This window comes from Phoxinus phoxinus, assembly GCF_949152265.1.
Source record: "Phoxinus phoxinus genome assembly, chromosome: 2".
Taxonomy (NCBI): Eukaryota; Metazoa; Chordata; class Actinopteri; order Cypriniformes; family Leuciscidae; genus Phoxinus; species Phoxinus phoxinus.
The window spans coordinates 20,757,843-20,781,272 of NC_136877.1; the positions used below are offsets into that span (position 1 = coordinate 20,757,843).

At 39.7% G+C, this 23,430-nt stretch overlaps 2 protein-coding genes across 2 annotated transcripts; one reads left to right on the forward strand and one right to left on the reverse strand.

The window, feature by feature from the left end:
• Window positions 1-147: 147 nt before the first annotated feature.
• pcolceb (procollagen C-endopeptidase enhancer b) lies at window positions 148-18,082 on the forward strand. Its single transcript, XM_079605027.1, has 9 exons — window positions 148-299; window positions 6,021-6,129; window positions 6,206-6,464; window positions 6,971-7,095; window positions 8,552-8,688; window positions 11,525-12,024; window positions 12,122-12,202; window positions 13,468-13,638; window positions 14,247-18,082. The coding sequence occupies exons 1-9, from the start codon at window positions 211-213 to the stop codon at window positions 14,375-14,377; spliced, it is 1,602 nt and encodes a 533-aa protein (XP_079461153.1). The 5' UTR covers window positions 148-210; the 3' UTR covers window positions 14,378-18,082.
• On the reverse strand, window positions 15,283-21,722 carry paqr9 (progestin and adipoQ receptor family member 9). Its single transcript, XM_079605028.1, has one exon. The coding sequence runs from the start codon at window positions 20,323-20,325 to the stop codon at window positions 19,210-19,212; it is 1,116 nt and encodes a 371-aa protein (XP_079461154.1). The 5' UTR covers window positions 20,326-21,722; the 3' UTR covers window positions 15,283-19,209.
• Between the last annotated feature and the right edge of the window lie 1,708 nt (window positions 21,723-23,430).

The following is a 23,430-nucleotide window of genomic DNA, read 5'->3' on the forward strand; positions in this document are numbered from 1 at the left end:
GTTTATAGTATTTCATTCAATTTTCAATGTCTATCTCATTATGATTTCACAGCAGTGGCATCTGGGACACAACTCTTCCCCTTCACTCACTTTTCGCTGCCTTCTGAATCCCTCTTTCAGTCCTCCTCCTGTCGTTCTCCACGCCCTTAAACTCGCCCCTCTCCTCCGTTCCCTCACTGACTCGTTCTCTGTGCCTCTTTGAGAAGAAGGATGTGGGGTGATGTGTGCGTGTGGCATTTGGGGCTTCTGTTTTTGGGGTTAGGATGGGTGCAAGGTCAAAGCCAGACCAACTTCACAAGGTAAGTGGGTGAAGGTTTGTGTGTTTCTGTGCGTGTACGTTCTGTGAGATGTTAACATTTAAGCCAGCAGGACTGGATCTAGATATAAAACACACAAACGCAGTTTGCAGGAAACATTGATTGCAGTGTTTCTCTGCAACCCTCAATTAGACAGGAAACATTTAATGTCCTGAAAAGTGTTGGTCAGTTTTAATTATTGTATTTTTCAAGTCAAGATAAGTTCAGTTCAGGATAATGTTTTTTATTCTTAGATAAATACGGTTTAAGGAACATTAGATTCTTCAGAGTAGGCCTATGCGTTTTGTATGCCATTGTCAATCTTTGTAATACAATTATACACAATTTTGTTATACACATGAATTTGCATCAAGAAGATGCAGGTTTGTTTATTATTAATATTATTGTTTAAATATTAGTTTTGTGAGAGTGTGTAATTGCTTGGTAACCATCACATCAAAATAACTTATCTTATATTATATAAATCTTATAAATCTTATATTTTACTTTCCCAGCAAACGCATGAACTGATTAAATTATTTTTAATTGCACCATCACACAGCTCCTCACACAGTCATCAAAATTCTTATTTATAATAAAAGAAAATAATCTCTTTATTAGCTACTATGTACAGCCTGAGCTGAACAATACAATGTTTATGTCACAAAAACAGCCACATTTGTTTCTTAATAATTGTTAAATTCATGCATTATTCTGTGGCCAGCCAATAAAAGCAACCGCTGTTTAATTAAGCGATAGCTTTGATCAGTGTTGAAAGAGCAGACACACGACACACATCTGAATGCTGTCTGCATTTGAGTCAAAATATTTATAAATATGCATGGTTTGCGCATATTGAGTAAAGTTCGGCATTCATGGCAGTCCTGACTTTGAAAATAGTCACTCAGGTTATGATGTGTTTTTATTTGTGTGTGTGTGTGTGTGTGTGTGTGTGTGGTCCTGGTAAACCCTACATTATGGGGACCACAATGTCCCCACAAAGATGGCAATATTCTAAATCCTTGTGGGGACATTTTTGGTCCCCATGAGGAAAACCGCTTATAAATCATACTAAGTGATTTTTTTTATTTTTTTTATGTAAAAATTAAGAAAGTTTTCTGTGATGGGTAGGTTTAGGGCTATGGTTAGTCTAAACAAGGAATAGTATACAGTTTGAACAGTATAAAAATAAAAATCATAATCATGTCTATGGAAAGTCCGTGTGTGCGTGCGTGTTGCGTTTGTGTGTAAGAGACCTGAAAGATTTACTGATAGATTGTCTGATTAATAAAAAATAAAAAAAGATGTCTAAAAAGATCTGTGGCCCGATCTGTAACTTCATCTGAGCATGGCTGTTCATTTGGCTGTGGTTTTGTGTGCATTTATTTCTAATATGACAGAACCCAGTTGGAACCAGCAGTATTAAGATATTGCAAAAAGAGGCACACGTACTATAAATAGGACCAGGATCCAAAAATAACCCATTGAAGAAGTATCCACAAACCAAATAGGATTTTAATAATCAGTGATGTTTGTGACTACATGGTGCTGCTGTTTAAGAGGGCTTATTTCTTTACAAAATTTTGTTTAAAATCAGTGAGATGACATGTAACAAAACTGATATGTAATTTACAGTCAGTTTATTTAAATAGTACTGTTCAAAATGTTGTGGTCAATTTGATGTTTTTTTTTTTTAAAGAAATTCAAACTCAATATTTCTATTGCAAATCAATGCTGTTCTCTTGAACCTTTATCATGGTCGGTGGCTGTAATGAAGCGCACAACGAAGGAGATACTCAAATCTTTAATCCAAGAATCGAAATAACCATAAAATAACTCGGAGGAAACACAAGGGCTGGAGCCGGCACTGGAGTGGAGTCGACTCAGAGGCTGGTGTGGCCTAGACACACATAGATGTTAGAGCCATTATATACAGTGCAATAGTCTCTGGGTTGAGCTCTGGAACTTCACTCACTGGAACAGACTCAGGAATTTTACTCACTGGAAGCATTGTGACCATTTGCATTGGCAATGCTGCAATCCTTCAACCGGGAGACACTGTGACCATTTGTATTGGCAGATCTTGTATTCTGTCACAGACAGTGGCTGTAATGAAGCGCACAACGGAGGAGATACTCAAAATAAATATTTAATCCAAGCATCAAAATAATAACCAGGAAAATAACTCAGAGGAAACATAACCACAAAAACACTGACATCAAACAATGCAAGACCAGGAACTGACAGACACTAACCCCGGATTTCCACCAACTGCGGAATGGCTGTGGATCAGCTCCGCTGCATGTCGGCTCCGTGCTCCGCTGTCCTTCAATACCATTACCCACCAGGTCCGGATTTGTTGCGGAACGGCTGCGGCCATGACTGACAGCTGAAGTCACGAGGACCCGCGAGAACTCGCGAATGATCGTACGATATAACCTGTCACGCACAATCTGCCCTGTGCTGAATTGCTGCGGAGCTCTCCGGCATCTGGCAGAAATAGAACTCCGCGTATCACCGGAGTCGGAACACAGCCATTCCGCAGTCAGTGTGAATACACACATTGACTTTAATCCTATTGACTCAGCCGCCGTTCCGCAGTTGGTGGAAATTGCCCGTGAGGGATCAAATACATGGGCAAACAAAGGAGCTAACAAAATAATTAATGAAACACACCTGAACTGAGGACTCAAATCAATCTGTTACCATGGAAACCAACAGGCAGGGGACGAGGGTGACAAAACGAATTAACAGAATAGAAGATTGACAATGACTCTCAGGGTATTTTTACACGACAACAATATGCTTAAAACGGAGAAGTTTTTCCTTTGAGTTTCCCGCATACAGACGACACCACTGTAAAACGATCCCCATTCAGACGGATCCGCAAAACTACTAAAAACGCTGTATTCTGCTGCCAACACTAAAGACTGAACACGTAATATGCATGTGCATGACGTCATCGTTCTCTTACGAGGGGTTCTCTAGTATTTGCGTAAGTTACTTAGCGACGGAGACCGCCACGTTATCTTTGCTCTCTGCCTGGGCCGAGACCACGCAGCCCTCGCCCTGTCTTCGGACGGCTGCATCCACTGCGAGGACATGACCATGTTGACCCTGCGGGCTCGACTCGACATGTTTGACACTGAAGCTGCACCTCTGCCTGCCGTCTCCTCGACGCTCTCCCAAGTGGACGGCGCCAGTGAGAAGGGGTACAAATCCATCCAATCCTCTGCTGGATGGCGTGCAAAGGCCGTCTAAAGCATGCCGGACCACACGGGCCAGGACAGGCTGCTTCCGCTCTGCATTCCATGGCGGTCCTTCAAATTCTCCAGGCCGATCTCCTCCGTGACTGGGACGAGGGACCGGACCAGGCTGCCATCACGGATTTGAGGAGCGCGACGGACCTTTCCCTTCACAGGCCATTCTTGAGATTCGCCTTCGATGGTCAGGTATATCAATACACCGTCCTTCCGTTCGGCCTGTCTTTAGCGCCTCGTACATTCATGAAGTGCGTGGACACGGCTCTCGCCCCCCTCAGGAGTCAGGGTGTGCGAATACTGAACTATTTGGACGATTGGTTGATTCTAGCACAGTCAGAGATAGAATTAATATCTCACAGAACGTTGCTTCTCAACCATCTGGACAAATTGGGTCTCACGGTCAACTGGACCAAGAGCTCATTACTGCCCAGTCAGACAGCCTCCTTTCTGGGAATAGAACTGGACTCTGTGTCTATGACGGCCCGCCTGTCGTCGCAGCGCGCGCGGTCAACGTATCAGGGTGACTCAGAGCTGCGTCTCAGCTCTGGAGCCTTGGACGGCGGCCGAGTAGTACCAGTCGGGGGTGACAATGGGCGCCATCTCGTACCGGAAGGTTATCTTGACAGATGCCTCCAACCTAGACTGGGGCGCCCTCTGCGAAGTCAGACCGGTCTTTGGCCAATGGTCAGACCGGGAAAAATGCCTTCACATAAACTGTCAAGAGATGATAGCGGTCGAGAATGCTCTGAAACATTTCCTCCCACACCTGTGGAGCTACCACGTACTGATTCGCACGGACAATCTGTCAGTGGTGGCCAACGTGAACCGCCAGGGTGGTGTCAGATCCAGGAATCTCAATGCTCTGGCAGAACACCTCCTCGTTTGGGCTCAGCACTTCCTGCTCTCGCTGAGAGCCACGCATATGCCTGGTCGCTTGAACGACGGTCCAGACAGACTGTCAAGGGACAACGTTCTCCCAGGGGAATGGTCCCTGCATTCTCAAACAGTCCAGCTGCTGTGGCACCGCTTCTGCAAAGCGCATGTCGACCTATTTGCGTCAAAAGACAACGCTCACTGCCCAGTGTTCTACTCAAAGACCGAGGATGCGCTGGCCCAGGCATTTTCCCCGATACGCCTTTCCCCCGATCTCGCTATTACCACAGGTAATCAGGAGAAGCAGGGAAAACGGCAGCTCGGTGCTCCTTATAGCCCGCGATGGGAGAACCAGATTTGGTTCCCGGAACTGATGCGGCTGTCGAGCATACCCCCATGGCCGATTCCGGCGAGAAGGAATCTCCTTTCTCAAGCCGGCCGGCTGGATCTGGCATCCTCATCCAGAGCGATGGTCTCTGCACGCATGGACAATCAATGGATACCCGTTGCTCTGCCAGAAGGGGTTGTGAACACGATCACACAGTCTAGAGCTCCTTCTACTAGAAGACTCTATGCGTCCAAATGGTCTGTGTTTACCAGCTGGTGCGCCAACAAAAACCTAGACCCACAAACTTGTGGTGTCTCGGGGATACTGTGTTTTTTTCAAGAGCTGTTGGATATGGGCAGGACCCCTTCCACGCTCAAAGTTTACATTGCGGCCATTGCGGCGTTCGCAGAGTCGACGCGCGGCCAGTCAATAGGAAAGAACGAGCCCATCATCCGCTTCCTTAGAGGAGCCACGAGGATGAATCCCCCGCGGCCCCCGTCAGTTCCTATTTGGGATCTTTCTATAGTCCTGGAGGCCTTGAAAGCACATCCCTTTGAACCCTTACAGACGGTGGACTTAAAATTCCTTTCGCTCAAAACCGCGCTTCTGATAGCCTTATCATCAGTCAAGCGTGTGGGTGACTTGCATGCGTTATCTGTTAATGCCGCATGTTTCAAGTTTGGACTTAATGACTCTAAAGTCATCCTCAAACCGAGACATGGCTATGTCCCCAAAGTGCTTGGCACTCCATTCAGAGCACAGGTTATTACATAATCGGCTCTACCGGCAGCCACCCAAAACACTGCTGTCGTGTAAATGAACGGCCAAAACGCATACAAAGTTTTACGTTTTTAGTTGAAAACGGTATCGTGTAAACAGCCCCTCAGACATTAACAGAAAAACAGGTAGAAAAAAAAAAGTATCACATTTCCACAAAAATAGTAAACTGTTTTCAACATTTCGCTGTTTTGAAAATTCGGATTTGCCATCACAGGAGTTCATTTAAAATCTATTAAAATAGAAAAAAAATATTTAAAACTAATAATATTTCACAAAATGACTATTTTTCCTGTATTTTGGATCAAATAAATGCAGCATTGGTGGTGAGCATAAGAGACTTCTTTCAAAAACATGAAAAACTTCAAACCGACCCCAAACTTTTGAACGGTAAAGTCATTAATTAATTTAGTTTATTATTACTTTAAAAGACATTACTGAATTAAACATAAATCATGTGTCCCTTCCTATCATGCTCTCCAGGCCCATATTCCTGTGTGGTGGCCATTTGGTGACAGACTCTGGGTTTGTGGCTAGCGAGGGTTTCCCCTCTCATTACAAACCAAACTCCAAATGCACCTGGTACATCACAGTAAGTCCATCACCTTCAGTCTCTGTAACACTATATGCCAGATACTATGTTTTGATCACGTCTCCTCTCCCATCAGGTCCCAGAAGGTCATGTTGTGATGGTCCAGTTCAGGATCTTTGATCTAGAGGCGGATCCCACCTGCCGCTATGACTATGTGGATGTCTATAATGGACACTCATACACGGTGCAGAAACTGGGCCGGTTCTGTGGGACGTTCCGACCCGGAGCCCTCATCTCCACTTCCAACACCATGATGTTGGAGATGGCGTCTGATGCCAGCACAGGAGGAAGAGGATTCCTGGCTTATTTCAGTGGGGGGAAACCACATGTTGATGGTGGGATGACTCTAGGTCCAGTTTTATCTTAGTACAATCCAGACCTAGTTTTTAGCATCTGACTTAGGTCATAGTTTTTTTTTGCAAATATGTTTTATCCCTAAATGGTTTTGTCCCTAAAAATCCCCAAATGGTGTGAGTGATTCCTATTATGTATCATTATTTGGAACCATTCATAAGTGGAACAGTTTATTTTTCTGAACTAAATCAAATATAGTGTCATTAGAAATCATTATAATATGCTGATTTCCTGCTCTAGAAACATTTCATATTATCAATGTAAAAAAAACAGTTGTGCTGCAATTTTTCCAGAATTCTCTGATAAACAAAGTTCCAAAGAACATTTGGAATTTGGAATAGAAAGCTATTGTAACATTATTACAAATGTGTTTGCTGTAACTTTTGATCAATTTAAATATACTTCTATCAACAACCAAAAAAAATCTAATATATACTAGAATAATTAGAATTAATTTTGTCATTCTAATTCTCCCTATTGCCTACAGAAAACCAGTTTTGTGGTGGCAGACTGACGAAGCCTCAGGGTTCAGTGAAGGCACCGAACTGGCCGGAATCTGATTACCCAGCAGGCATCAGCTGTTCTTGGCACATATCTGTGGAGCCCAACATGGTCAGCCTGCAAAGATCAATTCACAGCTCCTTTTTTCTTGCATTTGTCTCATCTACTCTCAATCTGTTAAGTTATTAGCAACCATTAAGTCATCAGAGAAGGAATCATATTTTGGTTTACTAGAGACGTGCTGCTATGAGATTTTGAGTATGTGTGTGCATTTGGATGAATTTGAACTCTAGTGTGTGTTCATAATGGTAGCAAACAGTATATGGAAGAGTATGTGAAAGACCTCATTCAGAGAAAGTGCATAAGGTGGGACATGGCAAGAGAGGGGCAGGAAAAGTGCATGAAAGGGCCTTTATACCTTTATAAGAAATTTAGCTTTTTTTCGTGTGTGTGTGTGTGTGTGTGTGTGTGTGTGTGTGTGTGTGTGTGTGTGTGTTAAACCCTATGTTATGGGGATAAAATGTCCCCACGTTGATGGAAATATCTGAAATCTCTGTCCTTGTGGGGAAATTTTTTGGTGAAAAAGTTAACAATAAGTTTCAGATTTACATACGGTCTTAAAAACTTACGGTACATTGTTTGAAAATATTGATTTATTAGGAAACCAGATATGTAGGACTGTTCAAGCTTTGGGGGTATTGATCTACTCCTTCGATGTTTTGATCATCGTTCTGAATCCGATCCAGACGTAGGCTCCCTAGTTCAGTAGACAGGGCACTGATCAGGGAGTCGGCCATTTTAAGGCCATTCTCTCAATCGCAAAATCTACCACTGGACTGATATGTTCACTTAAAAACCCCACAATGAACCGTAAAAAACCAGGGAGAATCAAAGCGCGAAACATCAACCAATGTGTTTACTAAGATGTGGATACTTCAAAGTCTACTTTCATAAACTAATAAATGTGCTACAAATATTTAACTAGTATCAGTATATCTATAAGTTCACGTGTAGTAGTTGCAGTACAAACGAAAAACTTACGGTTAAGGTAAAAAAAAAAAGAGCCCTCCTCTTGCTAACTTCCCTCACTTTTGGTTCACTCAAATGTACATCATTGCTTGCGTTGCACTGGTGCCCACTACTGCCGGAACACGCTGAGCCCTTTATCAGTGCAATCCGCAATTGATCCCTGCTCTAATTCATGCTAGGCTGTTCTTGCCCAGAACGGAACCATACCGCCAATCCTAATTGTCAATCATATTTGACGATAGTGGTCCTGACAGAATTGGTGATCAAAGATGAGTTTTAAGGGATACAATTATTGACCACAGGGGGACTTTATGATTACTTAATAAAACAAACCTGAAGTATACTTATCTTTTGTAAGGTATCTTATAAATCATAGTATGTGATGTGTGTGGGGTTTTTTTTCAAATGTAAAAGTGCCTAAAGTTTTCTGTGATGGGTAGGTTTAGGGGATAGAATATACCGTTTGTACAGTATTCAAATAATTGTGTCTATGGAATGTCCCCATAAAACCTGTGTGTGTGCGTGTGTGTGCGCCCAGGTGATTGAGGTTAAGTTTGAGAAGCTGGACTTGGAATTAGACACATACTGTCGTTATGACTACGTGGCCCTGTTCAACGGGGGAGAGACCGATGACTCTCGGCGTATTGGCAAATTCTGTGGAGACACGGTTCCAGAGTGAGTACAAACTCCATTCATACACTATGACATTGAGTCCTTCAAACATCATTCTAAGGACATAGTATTTTGTAATTTATCTACACAGGAAAAGGATGTTGTTGTTTTCTGCAAGGTCAGTCATCCTTAGGGAAGCTATAGTGGAAGAATGTGCTTCCCAATTAGGACATACTTTCTCTTTGCACAGTCAATCTGTTCCAAAATATAACCTTGCACTTGGGAAGGTCCATGAAGCCCTTTATTCAAGTGCTGATAATGTTGGATAGTAAGTATTTTCATTGCACTGTAAAGTGTAAATAGTGTTAGATGCAATTTATACTTAGCTCAAAAAGTGGGAAACACTATTTGCACCTCAGAGTATTGTAGTAGATTATAAAAAAGTATGTAATAATAACATATTAAATCACAAATGGAAACTGCCTTATTGGGACCTACTGATCCCTATCCCTAAACCCCTTCCCTACATCTACCACTAATCACATTGAACCTGCTGATCATAAAGGTGTCCTCGAAGGTCAAGAAAAGGAGCTACGGTTTTCAACGTGGTAACAGTATGAGCTGCACTTTCCCGGTTTCAATTTCAAGTATAGGCCTATTTAAAACCTGTTAAACACTTTCGCCTGGTTTCACAGACAAGGTTTAAGCCTAGTCCCTAGTTTGAGCTGATTTAACTGAAAGCAACTTGCACATCTTAAAATATGTCAGTGTCATTGTTTTGTCTCAAGATGCACACCAGTAGGCCTAATGTTTTTTTTCTAAGGCACGTTTATAAAAGCTACTAAAATGTCTTAATTGAACTAAGGCCTAATCCTGGCTTAATCTAAACTCTGTCTGTAAAACTTTATGCGCACTAAAACACCACACTGAGCTGATATGCAATAGGAAAAGGGAACAAATGGAAATGGGAAAAGGCGGATTTAATGCTAACTGTCCTTTTTCTCCACACCATTATCATCCTGGTTTCCATTGTAATTCTGAGTTAATGTATAAATAGCCTTTGTCAATAAGATGGCAATAAACACTCAAAATAAGGCTTAATAGTTCTTATAAATATACTAAAATGTATTTGAAATACATTTATTTTATGTTAAGTATACTACAAATACATTTACATATTTATGTACTTAATGTAAATATCCTGCAATACTGTTAGGTTCACTTTAAATATCTTTAAAAACTGATATTATACATAGATCATGCTATCCTTTACTAATAGTGACATTAAAGCATTTAAATAGCATTTAATTAGCATTGATGTTAAATGTATTTAAGCCTTAATATTAGGAAGTGTGCATTGTGCAATAAAGAAGAACTCCAAATATAGTTTAATTATATTTATATGAGTAAGTCTCAAGCAATATGTCAGTAAATATGTTAATAGTTTTGTAGTATGCTTAGTATGAAATAAATGTATTTTAAATACATTTAGTTTTTTTCACTAGGGTAGTTATAAATATGTTTAAAATTATGTTCACCCTACTGATCCAGTCCTAGTAGCCTAACAAAAGCTGCTTTATTTTACAAGGATGTTGGCTGCCAACATATTGAGATCACTTCTGTTCATGGACATTACATTAATTTTGGTTGACTGCTAATAGCACAATACCCAAAAACTATTGCTTTGCATGATGCTGCATCCACACCACTAGGTGGCAGCATAAATCCAAGACAACTGACATTATGTAACATAACATAAAGGGTGTGTGCAGAGCAACATATCTTTAAAATTGGCAGGTCGGTTGACTCAATAATCAGCTAATCGATATTAAGGGTTTAATATCAGATTCAGATTCTTTTTATTTATTTTTTTCAGATTCATCAGATCTCATTTAGATGTGTTTCTTATAGGGAGGCCTCACATAAAACATGTTCTTGTGTTCAAATGCATATGACCGAGTGCAGCGGAATGGACCAAGATGTCTTGAGATTTTGTCAGGACACGCTACCCCTAAAAACACAACACTAATGGTGTAAGATGTTTAAAAAAAATCACATGAGTTAGGATGCAACGACTAAAGTTATAAACAACAAAAACAAAAATGCCTGACTGCAACTTTAAGACTGCTGCTATAATATAAATAATGTAATCTACAGAGTTCTGCAGTGATGGCATATGTTTGTAGGAACACCATGGTTCCCTGGCTAAGAAAAAGCCAGTATGATTTTTCCATTGGCTTTTGCATTATTGCAGAAAGTAAGCTCCATGACCAACACAAGTTTATAATTCTTACGCGTTCTGTTAATTAAGATCATTTAAAAAAAACTTGTATTTGAAGCCTAAATACGTCACCACTAAGCTTCCAAAAATCCAAATCTACAAGTTGGAACGTTTGAGTTAGAAAAGTTTGCAAACGCACATGTATAGTCACAACGAGAGTATAAACGTGGACGAGTGCGTAAATAAGTTTACCTGGGATGCGTTTCCCAAAGACAACTATCTTCTCAAATTCCGACATCACCAATAGAGTTCCATGGAACTTGCGACCATAGTTGACTAACAATGCTTTTGGGAAACACCCCTGTTCGGTATGATGATGTTTAATGCTCCAACAACCTTGTAGTCCCATTTAGCAAACTTTTTTTAGGATACGTAAACGCTTAAAATGTCATTAATGTCATTAAATAAAACATGGAAATATCTTGAGCTTGTGTCAACCACAGAACTTTTTTCAGGCATTTAACCAAAAACACGTCCAATAAAACCCATTGACGTTGGGGCGATGGATTCGGAAGTTAAAAAATGCTAACTTGTTTCCGGGTTTTAGGAATCATTCCTGCAGCACTCTGTAATTGTTGTTTGAAATAATTGTAATAATGCTCTTTATATCTCTGTCAGTGTGGTTGTGACCAATGGAAATGAGTTGCTGGTGCACTTTGTATCGGATCTGAGTGTGACGGCTGCAGGCTTCATGGCTCACTACAGGGGTATTCCCAGAAGCTCCCGCACACCCACAGCTGTCCTGGACACAGTACATGGGCCAAGAGTCAACATTATACCTACTAAACCCACTACTCAACCACCAAAACCTAAAACTAAGCCCAGTAGGCCGACACCAAAAGCTCCCTCAAGACCACCTAAACCTGTACCACCCAGACCAACTCCTAAGCCAAGATCAAAGCCCGCACCCAAGCCCAAACCAGTCAGACCTATAACAAGATCTGGTTCTAGAGCCTCACCAAAACCTGCCGGAAAAGTGACAGCAAAACCTGCGACTAGACCTCAACCAAAACCAACAAGTACTACGACAAAGCCAAAAGTAAAGCCTGGTGTCAAACCAACTGTAAAGCCAAAGACCAATCCCATCGCAAAACCTGGGAACAAAACAACAAAAGCAGGTACAAATGCTTATTTGTGTGACAGAGCAACAACAAATGTTTTCCTTGCGTGTGATACAAGATGTTTATGTTTATGATTTTATCGGTTTCTTTCAAGCCCCAGTGGGCAACCCACTGTGTTCCTTGCCATGCAAGAGAATAGGCACTCTCGTGACCCGCTTCTGCCCCAGTCATTTTGGTGAGTTGTTTCATTTATGTCTCTTTTATCCTGCTATTTCTGTCTACTTCATTCTCCCCTAATTGCCTGTCACAGACACGGACCCCTGGGGCTTTTCTGCAGACTCACAGGAAGATGTGAGGCTTCTAGTGCAGCCAGCTGTTCGCATCGTAATGATGGAGTAAATCTTAGAGCAGTGCTTACAGCAAATATACAGTAGCTACTGTAGCTGTCAAGATGCAAAACTAGAATAATAACGGTAACACTTTACAATAATGTTCACTAGTTAATGTACTAACTAACATGAACTAACCATGAGCAAAACTGTTACTGTATTTGTTAATCTTTGTTAACGTTAGTTAATAAAAATGCAGTCATTCATTGTTTGTTGTTCAACCAATGTTAACAAGATTTGAATAATGTATTAGTAAATGTTGAAATTAACATTAACAAAGATAAAAAATGCTGTATAAGTGCATTCATTATTAGATCATGCTAAATAATTTAGTTAACTAATGTTCCTTATTGTAAAGTGTTACCATAATAACAATATTCATATTTTATTAACGCGTTAATCTTTGCGAGATGTTTAACTCATAAATAAAAAAACGCCTCGTTTTAATGACTTTCATTGCGGCTGCTATTGTGAGTGTGCCGAACCAAGTCCCCGTCAATGGAGAAGGACAAGGATGGAGTTTTAGATAACCTACTGTCTATGAGTTTTAGGAGGAATGTTTGCATTTAAACAGTTGCCCGATGGCGCGTTTGACAAAACAAAGATGCTGTGTACAATTAGCAAAGCTGAATTCAAATACCATAGAAGCTGGATGCACCGAATTTTTTTGGGGGGGACACAAATATAAGCCGAAAATATGCCGCCCCGCCCCTCCGTGTGTGCGCCTACATAATAGTTTTGTAGGACTATACTTTATTTTGATAATTAGTTAAAAAAAAAAAAAAAAAAATCAGTTAAATCCGAGTATGTTGCATATGAATGAAGAATAATATATTAATAATATAATAATATATATTGATGTTTAATATTATTTGAATATAGGGCTATTTTCTGTTCCTTTTTTTCCCTGTGTTGTTTAATTTAATTAGGTGATTCTACGTTTAAATATAGATGATTACAAGCTTGGGGGAAATGCGATTAATTGCAATTAATTACAGCAAATCCGTAATTAAATACTCAGAAATATTTATGGTTGATTTTTGTTGTTGTATTGGAATCAGAAGCATGCAATTGGAAAAAGAAGCAACTTCTCTCTTTGTCTTTCCCACAGTGTTGACTGGTAAAGTGACATCAGTGACCCCAGGATCTCAAGGCAGTGCTGAAGTTGAGGTGTCCGTCATAAAGGTCTTTAAGGCTGGTCGACTTCAGTTCAGAAAAAGAGGACCCACCACGTCTGCCACAATGACAGCTACGTGCATGAAGTGTCCAGCACTGCGTAAAGGTGAAAGAAACACACACACACACACACACGTCTGGTTTGCTATTTTTGTGGGGACTCTCCATAGACGTAATGGTTCTTATAATGTACAAACTATATATTGTCCCCTTACACTAACCCTACCCTTCACACAAAACTTTCTGCATTTTTACATTTTCAAAAAAACTCATTCTGTATGATTTATAAGTTTCCTTCCTTCATTCAAAGGATAGTTCACTTTAAAATGAAAATTCCGTCATCATATACTCACCCTCCAGTTGTTTCAAACCTGTATGAATTTCTTTCTTCTGCTGAACACAAAGGAAGATATTTTGAAGAATGTCAGTAACAAAACTGTTAACTGGTCCCATTGACTTCCATAGTATTTTTTTTCCTACTATGGAAGTCAATGGGATATATAGTATATGATGACAGAATTTTTATTTTAAAGTGAACTATCCCTTTAATTTAAGTCAGACAGACACACACACACACACACACACACACAACTACAAGCAGTCTTGTATGACTCATTTTACATGTACGACATTTAAGAATGTGTCACTGGTTTGTATTTTTGAACATTTCACTGACCTTAATAGTTTAATAATCATTGTGACTTTCCTTCATAGGAGTGAACTATGTGCTAATGGGCCAGGTGAATGACGAAGGCCTTGGCGTTCTGACCCCATCCAGCTTTGCCCTTCAGCATAAGACAGTGCATGACAAAGCACTGGCCAACCTCGCAAAGAAAACATGCTGACCTCAAAAACACTGACTACAATCCCACTCTGCTTTATTTGAATAACATCAAAGTCAGGCAGGAAAAAGACAAATTGAATAAACTAAATCCTTATATGGATTTAGCATCTTTTTATATAAATGGAGGCGCAATATATGAGTTAGAGATGATATTCTAATGCCAGAAATCTGTGGTATTTTATGCGTCATACCAGAATCTTTCAGTCATATTCAGGGTATGAAACAGGGTGAAATTTGGCCAGTTTATGATTATTGTGTTTGTTTTATTAGGTTATTAGGTCTGTTAAATGTACTATGCAAACATTTTGATATGACAATGTATTCACTATAAATTATAATGCTCCTTTAATTAAAGATGGTGAAACATATCTGAATTATGTTTTGAATCAGTTTTAATCATTAATAACTGAAACTAATTATAAATAACTTTTTTCTTCTTGTAATAGTCTTTGATAAGTGTATTATTTGCAGAATAATACTAAACAATAAATGTTATTCATAACTACACTATATTTCAAAAGTTTTTGGTTAGTCTCTTATTCTCAGCATTATTTAATAAAAATACAGAAAATTACTGTTTTTTCTATTTTAATAAAATGTAATTAATTATTTTGATGGCAAAGCTGAATTTTCCGCAGCATTACACCAGTCTTCAGAGTCACATGATCCTTCAGAAATCATTTAATATGCTGATTTAATGCTCAATAAATGTTTTCAAAATCATAATCAATGCTGAACACAGTTCCATTTTAATATATTTTTGGAAGCAATAATACTTTTTAATCAGGATTCTTTGATGAATAGAAAGTTGAAAAGAACAGCATTTGAAATAGAAAACTATAAGTGTGTCACTTGTGATCAATTTAATGTGTCCTTGTTGAATACAAATATTAATTTCTTTAAAAAAAAAACCTTACTGAACAAAAAGCTTTTGAAGGGTAGTGTATGTCATTTTATTTATTACACTACCATTGACTACTTACAGTATCTGTAAAAGCAAGCATGTCACGGCATGTATGTTTTGATAACAAGGAGCAAAAAGCCACAGAGGATTTCCTCCTTGAACCAAGTGTTCCAGGCCAAGAGAAAACAAACAGCTGTAGGTCTCCATCAAGTGGACACTTCTCGAATGAGGTGCAGTGTTTAGTGTCTGCAGTGAGCTGGAAAAGAGCCAACACAGAGAGCAAAGGAAAATGTATTCCTCAGTTCCTTTGGCTTTTACATTCGAGGTATCTGCCCACACTATTGTCTACCTGACCGTCTGAGGTCACTGCTGGATATCCTGGATAAATTCTTGTTTTGATGTTTCATTTTGTAAAGCATGTACATACAATAGAAGGAGACAGATACAGGTAGAGAGGGGGTGTGTGTGTGTGTGTTTTGTGACATAAGAGTCCCAGCTGCACCTGTTATTTAGCATTCGTCAATCACACTCAAACACACACACACGGATATGCAAATACAGGCAAATACACCTGCAAACCTGGAAATGTTGACATGGCATCCTGCTCCCAAAGGATTTCTCAGCTTAATGTTGAACTCAAACCACTTCTTTGCAAGTTCAATGTTTTAAACATGTATATTATAGGAATAAAAACATTTACAAAAACTGATTTACCATTTAAATTTATTGATCTCTAGTTTTCATCTTTTGATACAGTTTGCAGTTGAACCAGAACAAAAACCCATATATATTAATATACACTCTCAAGTTTCGTGTTCAAGCCTATATTAGCATGATCTACACAGACTTAAACCATGATTACAGTCACACTCCAGCAGTGGCATACAGCAGTTTCCAGTGCATTAAGAATATAATCTTCTCCCCTGAGAACTACAACTGTTCTAGACAAACTCTTCTAGAACTAGAATTTCTAAACAACCTGTTTTAAACACACACTTATTAAATATTCATATTTTGGTGTTCCTCCAGAGCGAATATATTTGATAAGGTCTAGGCTACGTTTACACGTGGACGGCTATTTTCATAAACGGACATTTCACCCAGTTTTCAGAAAAGTGATCGAACACGAACCCGTGTATATGCCGTCAAAAGCATGCCAAACCTGTAGGTGGCAGTGTCACGAGAAGCTCAAGCCCACGTTAGCCAATCAGAATCCCGAAAATAGTCACATACTGTGACGTCGCTGCCTAAAACTCAGTTTACATGCAAACGTGCAAACAAAGTTTTCCAAAATCTCCACTCTGGCCATGTTTTTAGAAAGAATCGTTTTCAGAGGCGAATTCTCCGTTTGCGTGAGGGAAATGTCTCTGTTTTTCAAAATAACCATGTACGTGTAAACGGGGCCCTTGTCTGTACATTTGATCTGTAGAGTATAACTACATATACCTTATTACAGATGTGAGGTGTTCACAAAAGGACAGCAATATGTCAGAACTGCATGATGTGGACGGTCCAACAATGTTGTCAAAAATGTTGTAACTTTAAAAAAGTTGTCCAATTCTGTAGACAGCCCTGCTCAATGTTAAAACATGATACAAATGTACATTGGTTCCCTTTCAAGATCACAGATTAGCGCAGAAACGTTTGTGCAAATCATATAATCGGTCTAGATTTTAATTCTACGCTTGTGCAATAAAATGCAATGTAATAAATGCTCTATCTCATCATAGAATACAAATAGTATGAAGTATGAGGCTTTACAAAGTTATTAATGAATAATGAATGACAAAACACATAGAAGATTGAAGAAATGCTAGAATATGTCCTCACACCTATTGCAACTATTCGGCCTGCCTGACTTTGAAATATGAGGACAGAACAACAAAGACATGACATCGTTTTTGACGGCCACAACATCTGATTCATCAATGACCTCAATGTGTCATTCTCAGACACAGAAAGACGTGTTCACACGGAAATTCACAAATATTGTTAGACCACACCATACTCTCAGACTAAATAACCTGTACGTTTCACACACTCTCATAAGAGCACCACTTACTCGAAGCGTCTGATTGGTTGAAGGAAAATTCAACCAGTGACAACTCAAGGCTGTATAACTGAAGTTAATAACGATAATATCTACCACAGACAATTTCGTGTCTTCAAAACTGGCCTCCAGTAAAAACAGTACTTGCTGATATGTTTTTCAACAATGATATGGCTTAATTTTTCATCTTTCAGTCCTCCCGCCAAGGCCTTCAACCAAATGTCAAGTCATTGAGAAGTGTATACAATCAATAGAAATGCATAGTTACAGTATACAGTATTTCAACTGAAATCTTGTGTTATTATTACATATGCTGTCACATCCTTATTAAGGTCTATAACTGATAGTAATGGAAATATAAACTGTGAAAGGTTGTCGTTTATGGTGTAAAGCAACATGAAACCCCACCCCTCTCATTTCCCTTAGCCTCAAACACTTTGGCTGAAGCTATTTTGTGTTTGTCTGCATTTCCTGTTTAAAGGGTTTGTTAAAAAGAGGGAGGAAATGTAAGTGGGCGGATGAGAGAAAAAGTGAGATTCACAGACACAGACATTGTGAAGACTGTTACAATATAAGGTTGACCTAGTAAAAGCTCAATAATGCGTCATTTTAAATCCCTCTTGAGTGAGACTTATGAGAACATTCTGGAACACAAACATAGTTTCAACAATACAGTCCCTGGGGAACAAATGTGGCAGAGTCAGCTGATTACAGAGCGGCAAGGACTTTGACCACCCGACAAAAAAACAAAACAGCCTCCCTCGAAAGTCTTTACAATGAAACCTGCTAAAAGTGTCACAGTTTTTGTTAAATAATGCCTATTGAGAACTTTTCTTCTATGGCCATACCAAACTTAAAGGGATTCACCCAAAAATGATTCACCCAAAAATTATGCCATCATTTACTGAACACAGAGGTATTTTGAGAGACTGTTTTAAAATATGTTGGACCACTGCCCAATGACTTTTGGTTTTGATTTTACAAGCTTACAATTTGATCTGTTCATCATACAAAGAGAAGAAGACTTGGAATATACTAGTAATCATATGCATACATTTCATGCTAACTTTGTCCTATTTGCAGTTTGAAAGTTCATAAAAATGTTTGATTTATTGTGCTTTGCAAAGGAAAGAAAATCATGTGAGTTTTGGAACAACATGAGGGTCAGCAAATTATGACACAATTTTCATGTTTGGGTGAGCTAGCTATCCCTTTTAAAGGGTTAGTTCACCCAAAAATGAAAATTCTATCATTAATTACTCACTCTCATAAGACCCCGTAAGACCTTCGTTCTTCTTTGGAGCACAAATTAAGATCTTTTTAATGAAATCTGAGAGATTTCTGTCACTTCATTGACATTTCAAGCCCCAGAAAGGTAGTAAAGACATTATTAAAGTAACAACGTTTGCTCTCGCGTCAACACAACACACATGGTGCTCTCGTGAACGCGCAATGGAGATTAATATTGTAAATAAAGTGATACATTTTATTTTATTTTTTTTGTGCAAAAAAAAGCATTCGTGTGGCTTCATAAAATTGAGGTTAAACCACTGGATTACTTCTATGTCTTTACTACCTTTCCGGGGCTTGAAAGTGGTATTTGGGTAGCTGTCAATGGAGGGACAGAAAGCGCTCAGATTTCATTAAAAAGGTCTTCATTTGTGTTCTGAAGATGAACGAAAGTTTTACGTGTTTGGAATGACATGAGGGTGAGTAATTAATGACAGATTTTAACATTTTGGGTGAACTTACCTTTTAAAATGATTGAAATGAGAGCAGTTTACACAGCAGAAATCAACATTGTAATGACATTGTTTAAAAAAAAAAGTCCAAATGCTTACAGAGAGCTTTAAGCCTGACCAGAACGTCATGGTGGCTCCTAATGTTCCTTAAGCTTTTTTTGCTCTGGTGCGAAGATCTGATATGCCTGCCAACCAAACAAGGCTATGACACTCGCTATGCACCCCTGCAGGAGCACCATGACCCCATAGGTGGACCAGAGTGTTGGGCCAGGGAGTCTAGGTGGCATTACAGATGATAGTACCAACGCTGGGTTGAGAAGCAGGGCCCGCACCTCCACTTTGATCATCTGCAGCTCATCCAAAATCGATAGGAAAGTGCAGCAATGGAACCACTGATGGCTGTGACCCCAGATATCAAAGTTCCCCGGAGACAAACGTTCTGGGATCTTACTGATATTGAAGATGGCAGATACCACCAGCCAAAAGCAGTGGCGGTAGAAGAAGGCAGCCATGGTAGAAAACAAATGAGGGGAGGAGGATGACGCGGAGGAACTCAGGAGACGGTAGAAGACGGGAGCCGAGGAGATGAAGAACGGAAGGAGGAAGACGAGGGTGCGGACAGCATAGCGGTACTTCCGCCAGCGCTGTCTGGTGTTGCAGCAGGTGACAACGCATATGATAGCAACCAGACAAGTGGATGGGATGTACAGGCTTTCAAAGAATAGCTGGAACAGAGAGGGAGAAGATGCAGAGTTCCAAGCCTCTTCATCAGTGTTCAGTCTCTCGCTTTGGGAATTGTTCTGACCCCCGAATCCAATCTCTGGTATTCCTGCTTGAGGATGGATGTAGTAGTAATATGCCAGCGAGGAACCCACCGTATACGCACTGATAGTTCCGTAGTCAACAAAGAAACAGATTTCACGAATGATGAGCGACATGGAGTTGAGAAGATGAGCCAGACTGCTGGCTAGCAGCAGGTACAACACCCCCAGGAAGTAGTTCCAGAAGGGGTAGAAAAAAGGACTGCTAGGTTCTGGCGCTCCTTCCCACGTGAACACCTCCAAAAAGTGGAAGGCGAACACAAAGATGGGGAGAAAGTGTGTCCAGAAGTTTCCAGTCTCATTGGTGGGACAAAAAGCAGAGGCTAGGCACTGCCGTAGGCTGTAGTTAGGGAAGCGATAACCAGACAAAATGAAGTTCTCAGTCACTCTCTGTGGAACGTCAGTGTGACGTACTAATGGCAATGACCACATGATTGGACCGAAAAATAAATTCTCTAATTAACAATAAAAATATCTCCTGAGCTTACATGTAGCCTATAGCTAGCACTACACTATTGCAGGTAGTCATTAAATAACTAGTATTGCTTACACAACGCTTAGCTATCAAACATGATAACATCACAGAGACACAATTGTCATTGTAATGCTTCCTTTAGAAGCATTTATCGAGTTCATGTGCAGATCTTAGCTTGGCTAAGAAAAAAATCCCAAGGCTCAATATAAATCCAAACAGCATGGAAATTATGGTCTCAGCAGAAATAAATAATCCGATGTTGTTGCAAGTGCAAAGGTCAATGGCACCAGGGTCGCTTTTTTCCGTTAGTTCAAGTCTTGAATGTTATCAGCGTGGTAGACTCATTTAAAAACAACAAAAAGACAACAATTAGCTGAAGTAATGGCTCTCCATCAAGTCTTCCAAGTGAACGATCCGGCCGTGACGTTCATCACCTGAGGTCCACACGACTTCGGTCACACATGTGAGCAAACAGTGAGCTTGTTTTTCAGTGCTGACGGTCTCGTTTGTTTCTCACTGCGGCTGCATCTCTCCTGCATTAAAGCTTTTTGAAAGTAGGTCATGTGGGACACGGTCGCGCACCGGCCGGTCTCTGAAACCGAGCGTCACCACTCGGTATAATTCATGCTCCGCCGTGCATAATTCATCGGTTAGATTATCGCGTGCTGTCTCACAGATGCACCGCTTATATTATTAGATGGTGTCGAAAACAGCCATATCGCGCTGTGTCACGGGCCACGGCGGTGCTTTACTTCAGAAGGGGAACAGAGAACATTTCTCGCGATTCAGCTGTCTTTGTGGCGGTTAATTCCTCTATTTTCGCCCATGTTAAGTGCAGTTGTGCTGGTTTAAGCGGCTCTTCGCTCGACATTCGCATTGCGGTGGTGTGTGATTCAGCACGAGCTCTTTTCCAGGAAGGAGATATTTCGTTTCTGCTCGACAGCACTTCTAAATAAACAGTCAGCCGGCGTCCTGTCCCTTTATCGTTAGATTGCCCTTGACTTCTTGCTCAATGCCGGCTGTGAGGTGCTGGCTGTCTGTCGTTTGCCCGGCCGTTACTTAATCAGGATAAAAGCGTCCGTGCTGCCAGCTCAAGCAAATCCACCGCGCAGCACTCCAACGTGATGTGCTCCGTGGTCATACGAGCTGTACATTCTCTAGAAGTGTACAACGAATCCTCAGTCCACACACAGCCAGTCTCACTCTTTATCTCTCTCTCTCTCTCACACACACACTCCCTCACACACACTTACTTATCTTTCTCCCTCATGCGCTAGATGACAAAACACCTCCCGGAGGCTATGACATAACTTCTGACAAGACTGATTTCTAGCAGTCTTACAGGCAGCTTTTTATTGTAAGGCTATTAATATTACTACAGTATGTCAAATGACAGTTTTATATTTTAGGTAAAATATCTGGCTGTTATTCACTTTTCCACATGCTGTGTTTTAATAATAGCTAGCTAAGCAGCTAAAGAATGGGGGGTATCATAACTTTCACTTCAAAGTGAAAGTTCAGTAAAAAAAAAAATAATAATTAAGTTACAGAGAAAAGGCTGTGCTTAAACCATTTCATATTTTGTATTAACATGATAAATTGTAAATATTCAGCTGTATACACGTACAGGATGTAGCCTACTACAGAAAAATATTTCTAGCTGCTGTTTGTGTATTAAAAGTTGTTCAGATCACATGCAAAAAATCAAATCTACGCGGAACAAATCTGATCGGTCAGATGTGACATGAGAAAAATCTGTTTGTTTTTTTGTTATGCAACCTGATTTACATGATACAGCACTTTGAAGATGACACTTATTTTTTTTTTACCTTCAACAGAAGACAGCTAGATTCTTGATCCAAATATGGGAAAAGCAATGAGGTGAACAGGACCAGGAAAGGATCTTAAGCCGAGACTCAAACTCCCTAACCATTTGAATCACCCAAAACACATTCTTACCCATTATTTCTAGGTAGTTTGAATTCTTCAATTACATTACATGAAACCACTCTGTCAGCAAACAGCACAGAGACTGTTAACCTGTTAGATGCTCTGCTAAATTATGCACAGCACACATCCAGTATAAAGTAGTATATAGTGTCCCTCTGTAACCATGACAGGTGGCCCTATGATGTGCAGTGAGTTGTAAGAATAGTGCCATCATTAGAGAATATTAATTTTTTACAACGGCCAGCTGTTGGGCCAGCTGGCGGACTGGACTTTGTAAAGCATGCTGTGATGGGACAGTATTTGTCATTTGACAGAGTACCTAGTCACTTACAATCATAGTCCTCTCATATCACAAACACAATGACTTTTGGAAAATTATTACCACTATTATTTAAAAGATTATTATTATTTTTACTTTTCTATATTTAAAGCCTTTCTAATTCACTTGGGCACCATAAGATAATATTTTATTTGGACATTTTGATAAAATAAATTAATGTTTTCCTGTCATTTAGTCGGCATGAAACGGAAGTTGCAATAGTCTGTTCTTCCCTATTGTGGCATATATCCCAGTGTTCTCGAACAAGAACAAATATAGGGCGGGGCTTGATTTTGTTCATTGAGAATTGATTGAATCGTTGTTTGCCATTTCTGTGATCTCATGAGTGACATTACTGCATGGCATGAGGCCGGACAATGAGTCAACAAATCATCAGAGAAGAGATGTCGTTGCAAGAGCCAGTTATCGTGAATAAATATTATGAGGAAACAAGAATTTTAAAAAAGTGCATGCATACATAATAAATACTGCAATTTTCCATAAAAAAAAAAAAGATTTTCCAAATTTTGATTTCATTGTGACTTCAAATGTGAATAGTTTAGCTAGGTTTATGATCTGTGTGGGCATATTCATGTAAAGTTGCTGTCTGCCATTTTTAAGTACAATCAACTTGGATGTTTAAGTCATTTCAACTTAAATTACATTAAACTGACTTTAAAAAATGAGTTGAATCTTGCTTAACTTATTTTGACGTGTTAAACCAATGTAAAAAGAAAAATGTATATGTTTTCAATTGTGTCTGTTTTCTCGTTTTGCAGGTTACCTTTGGCTG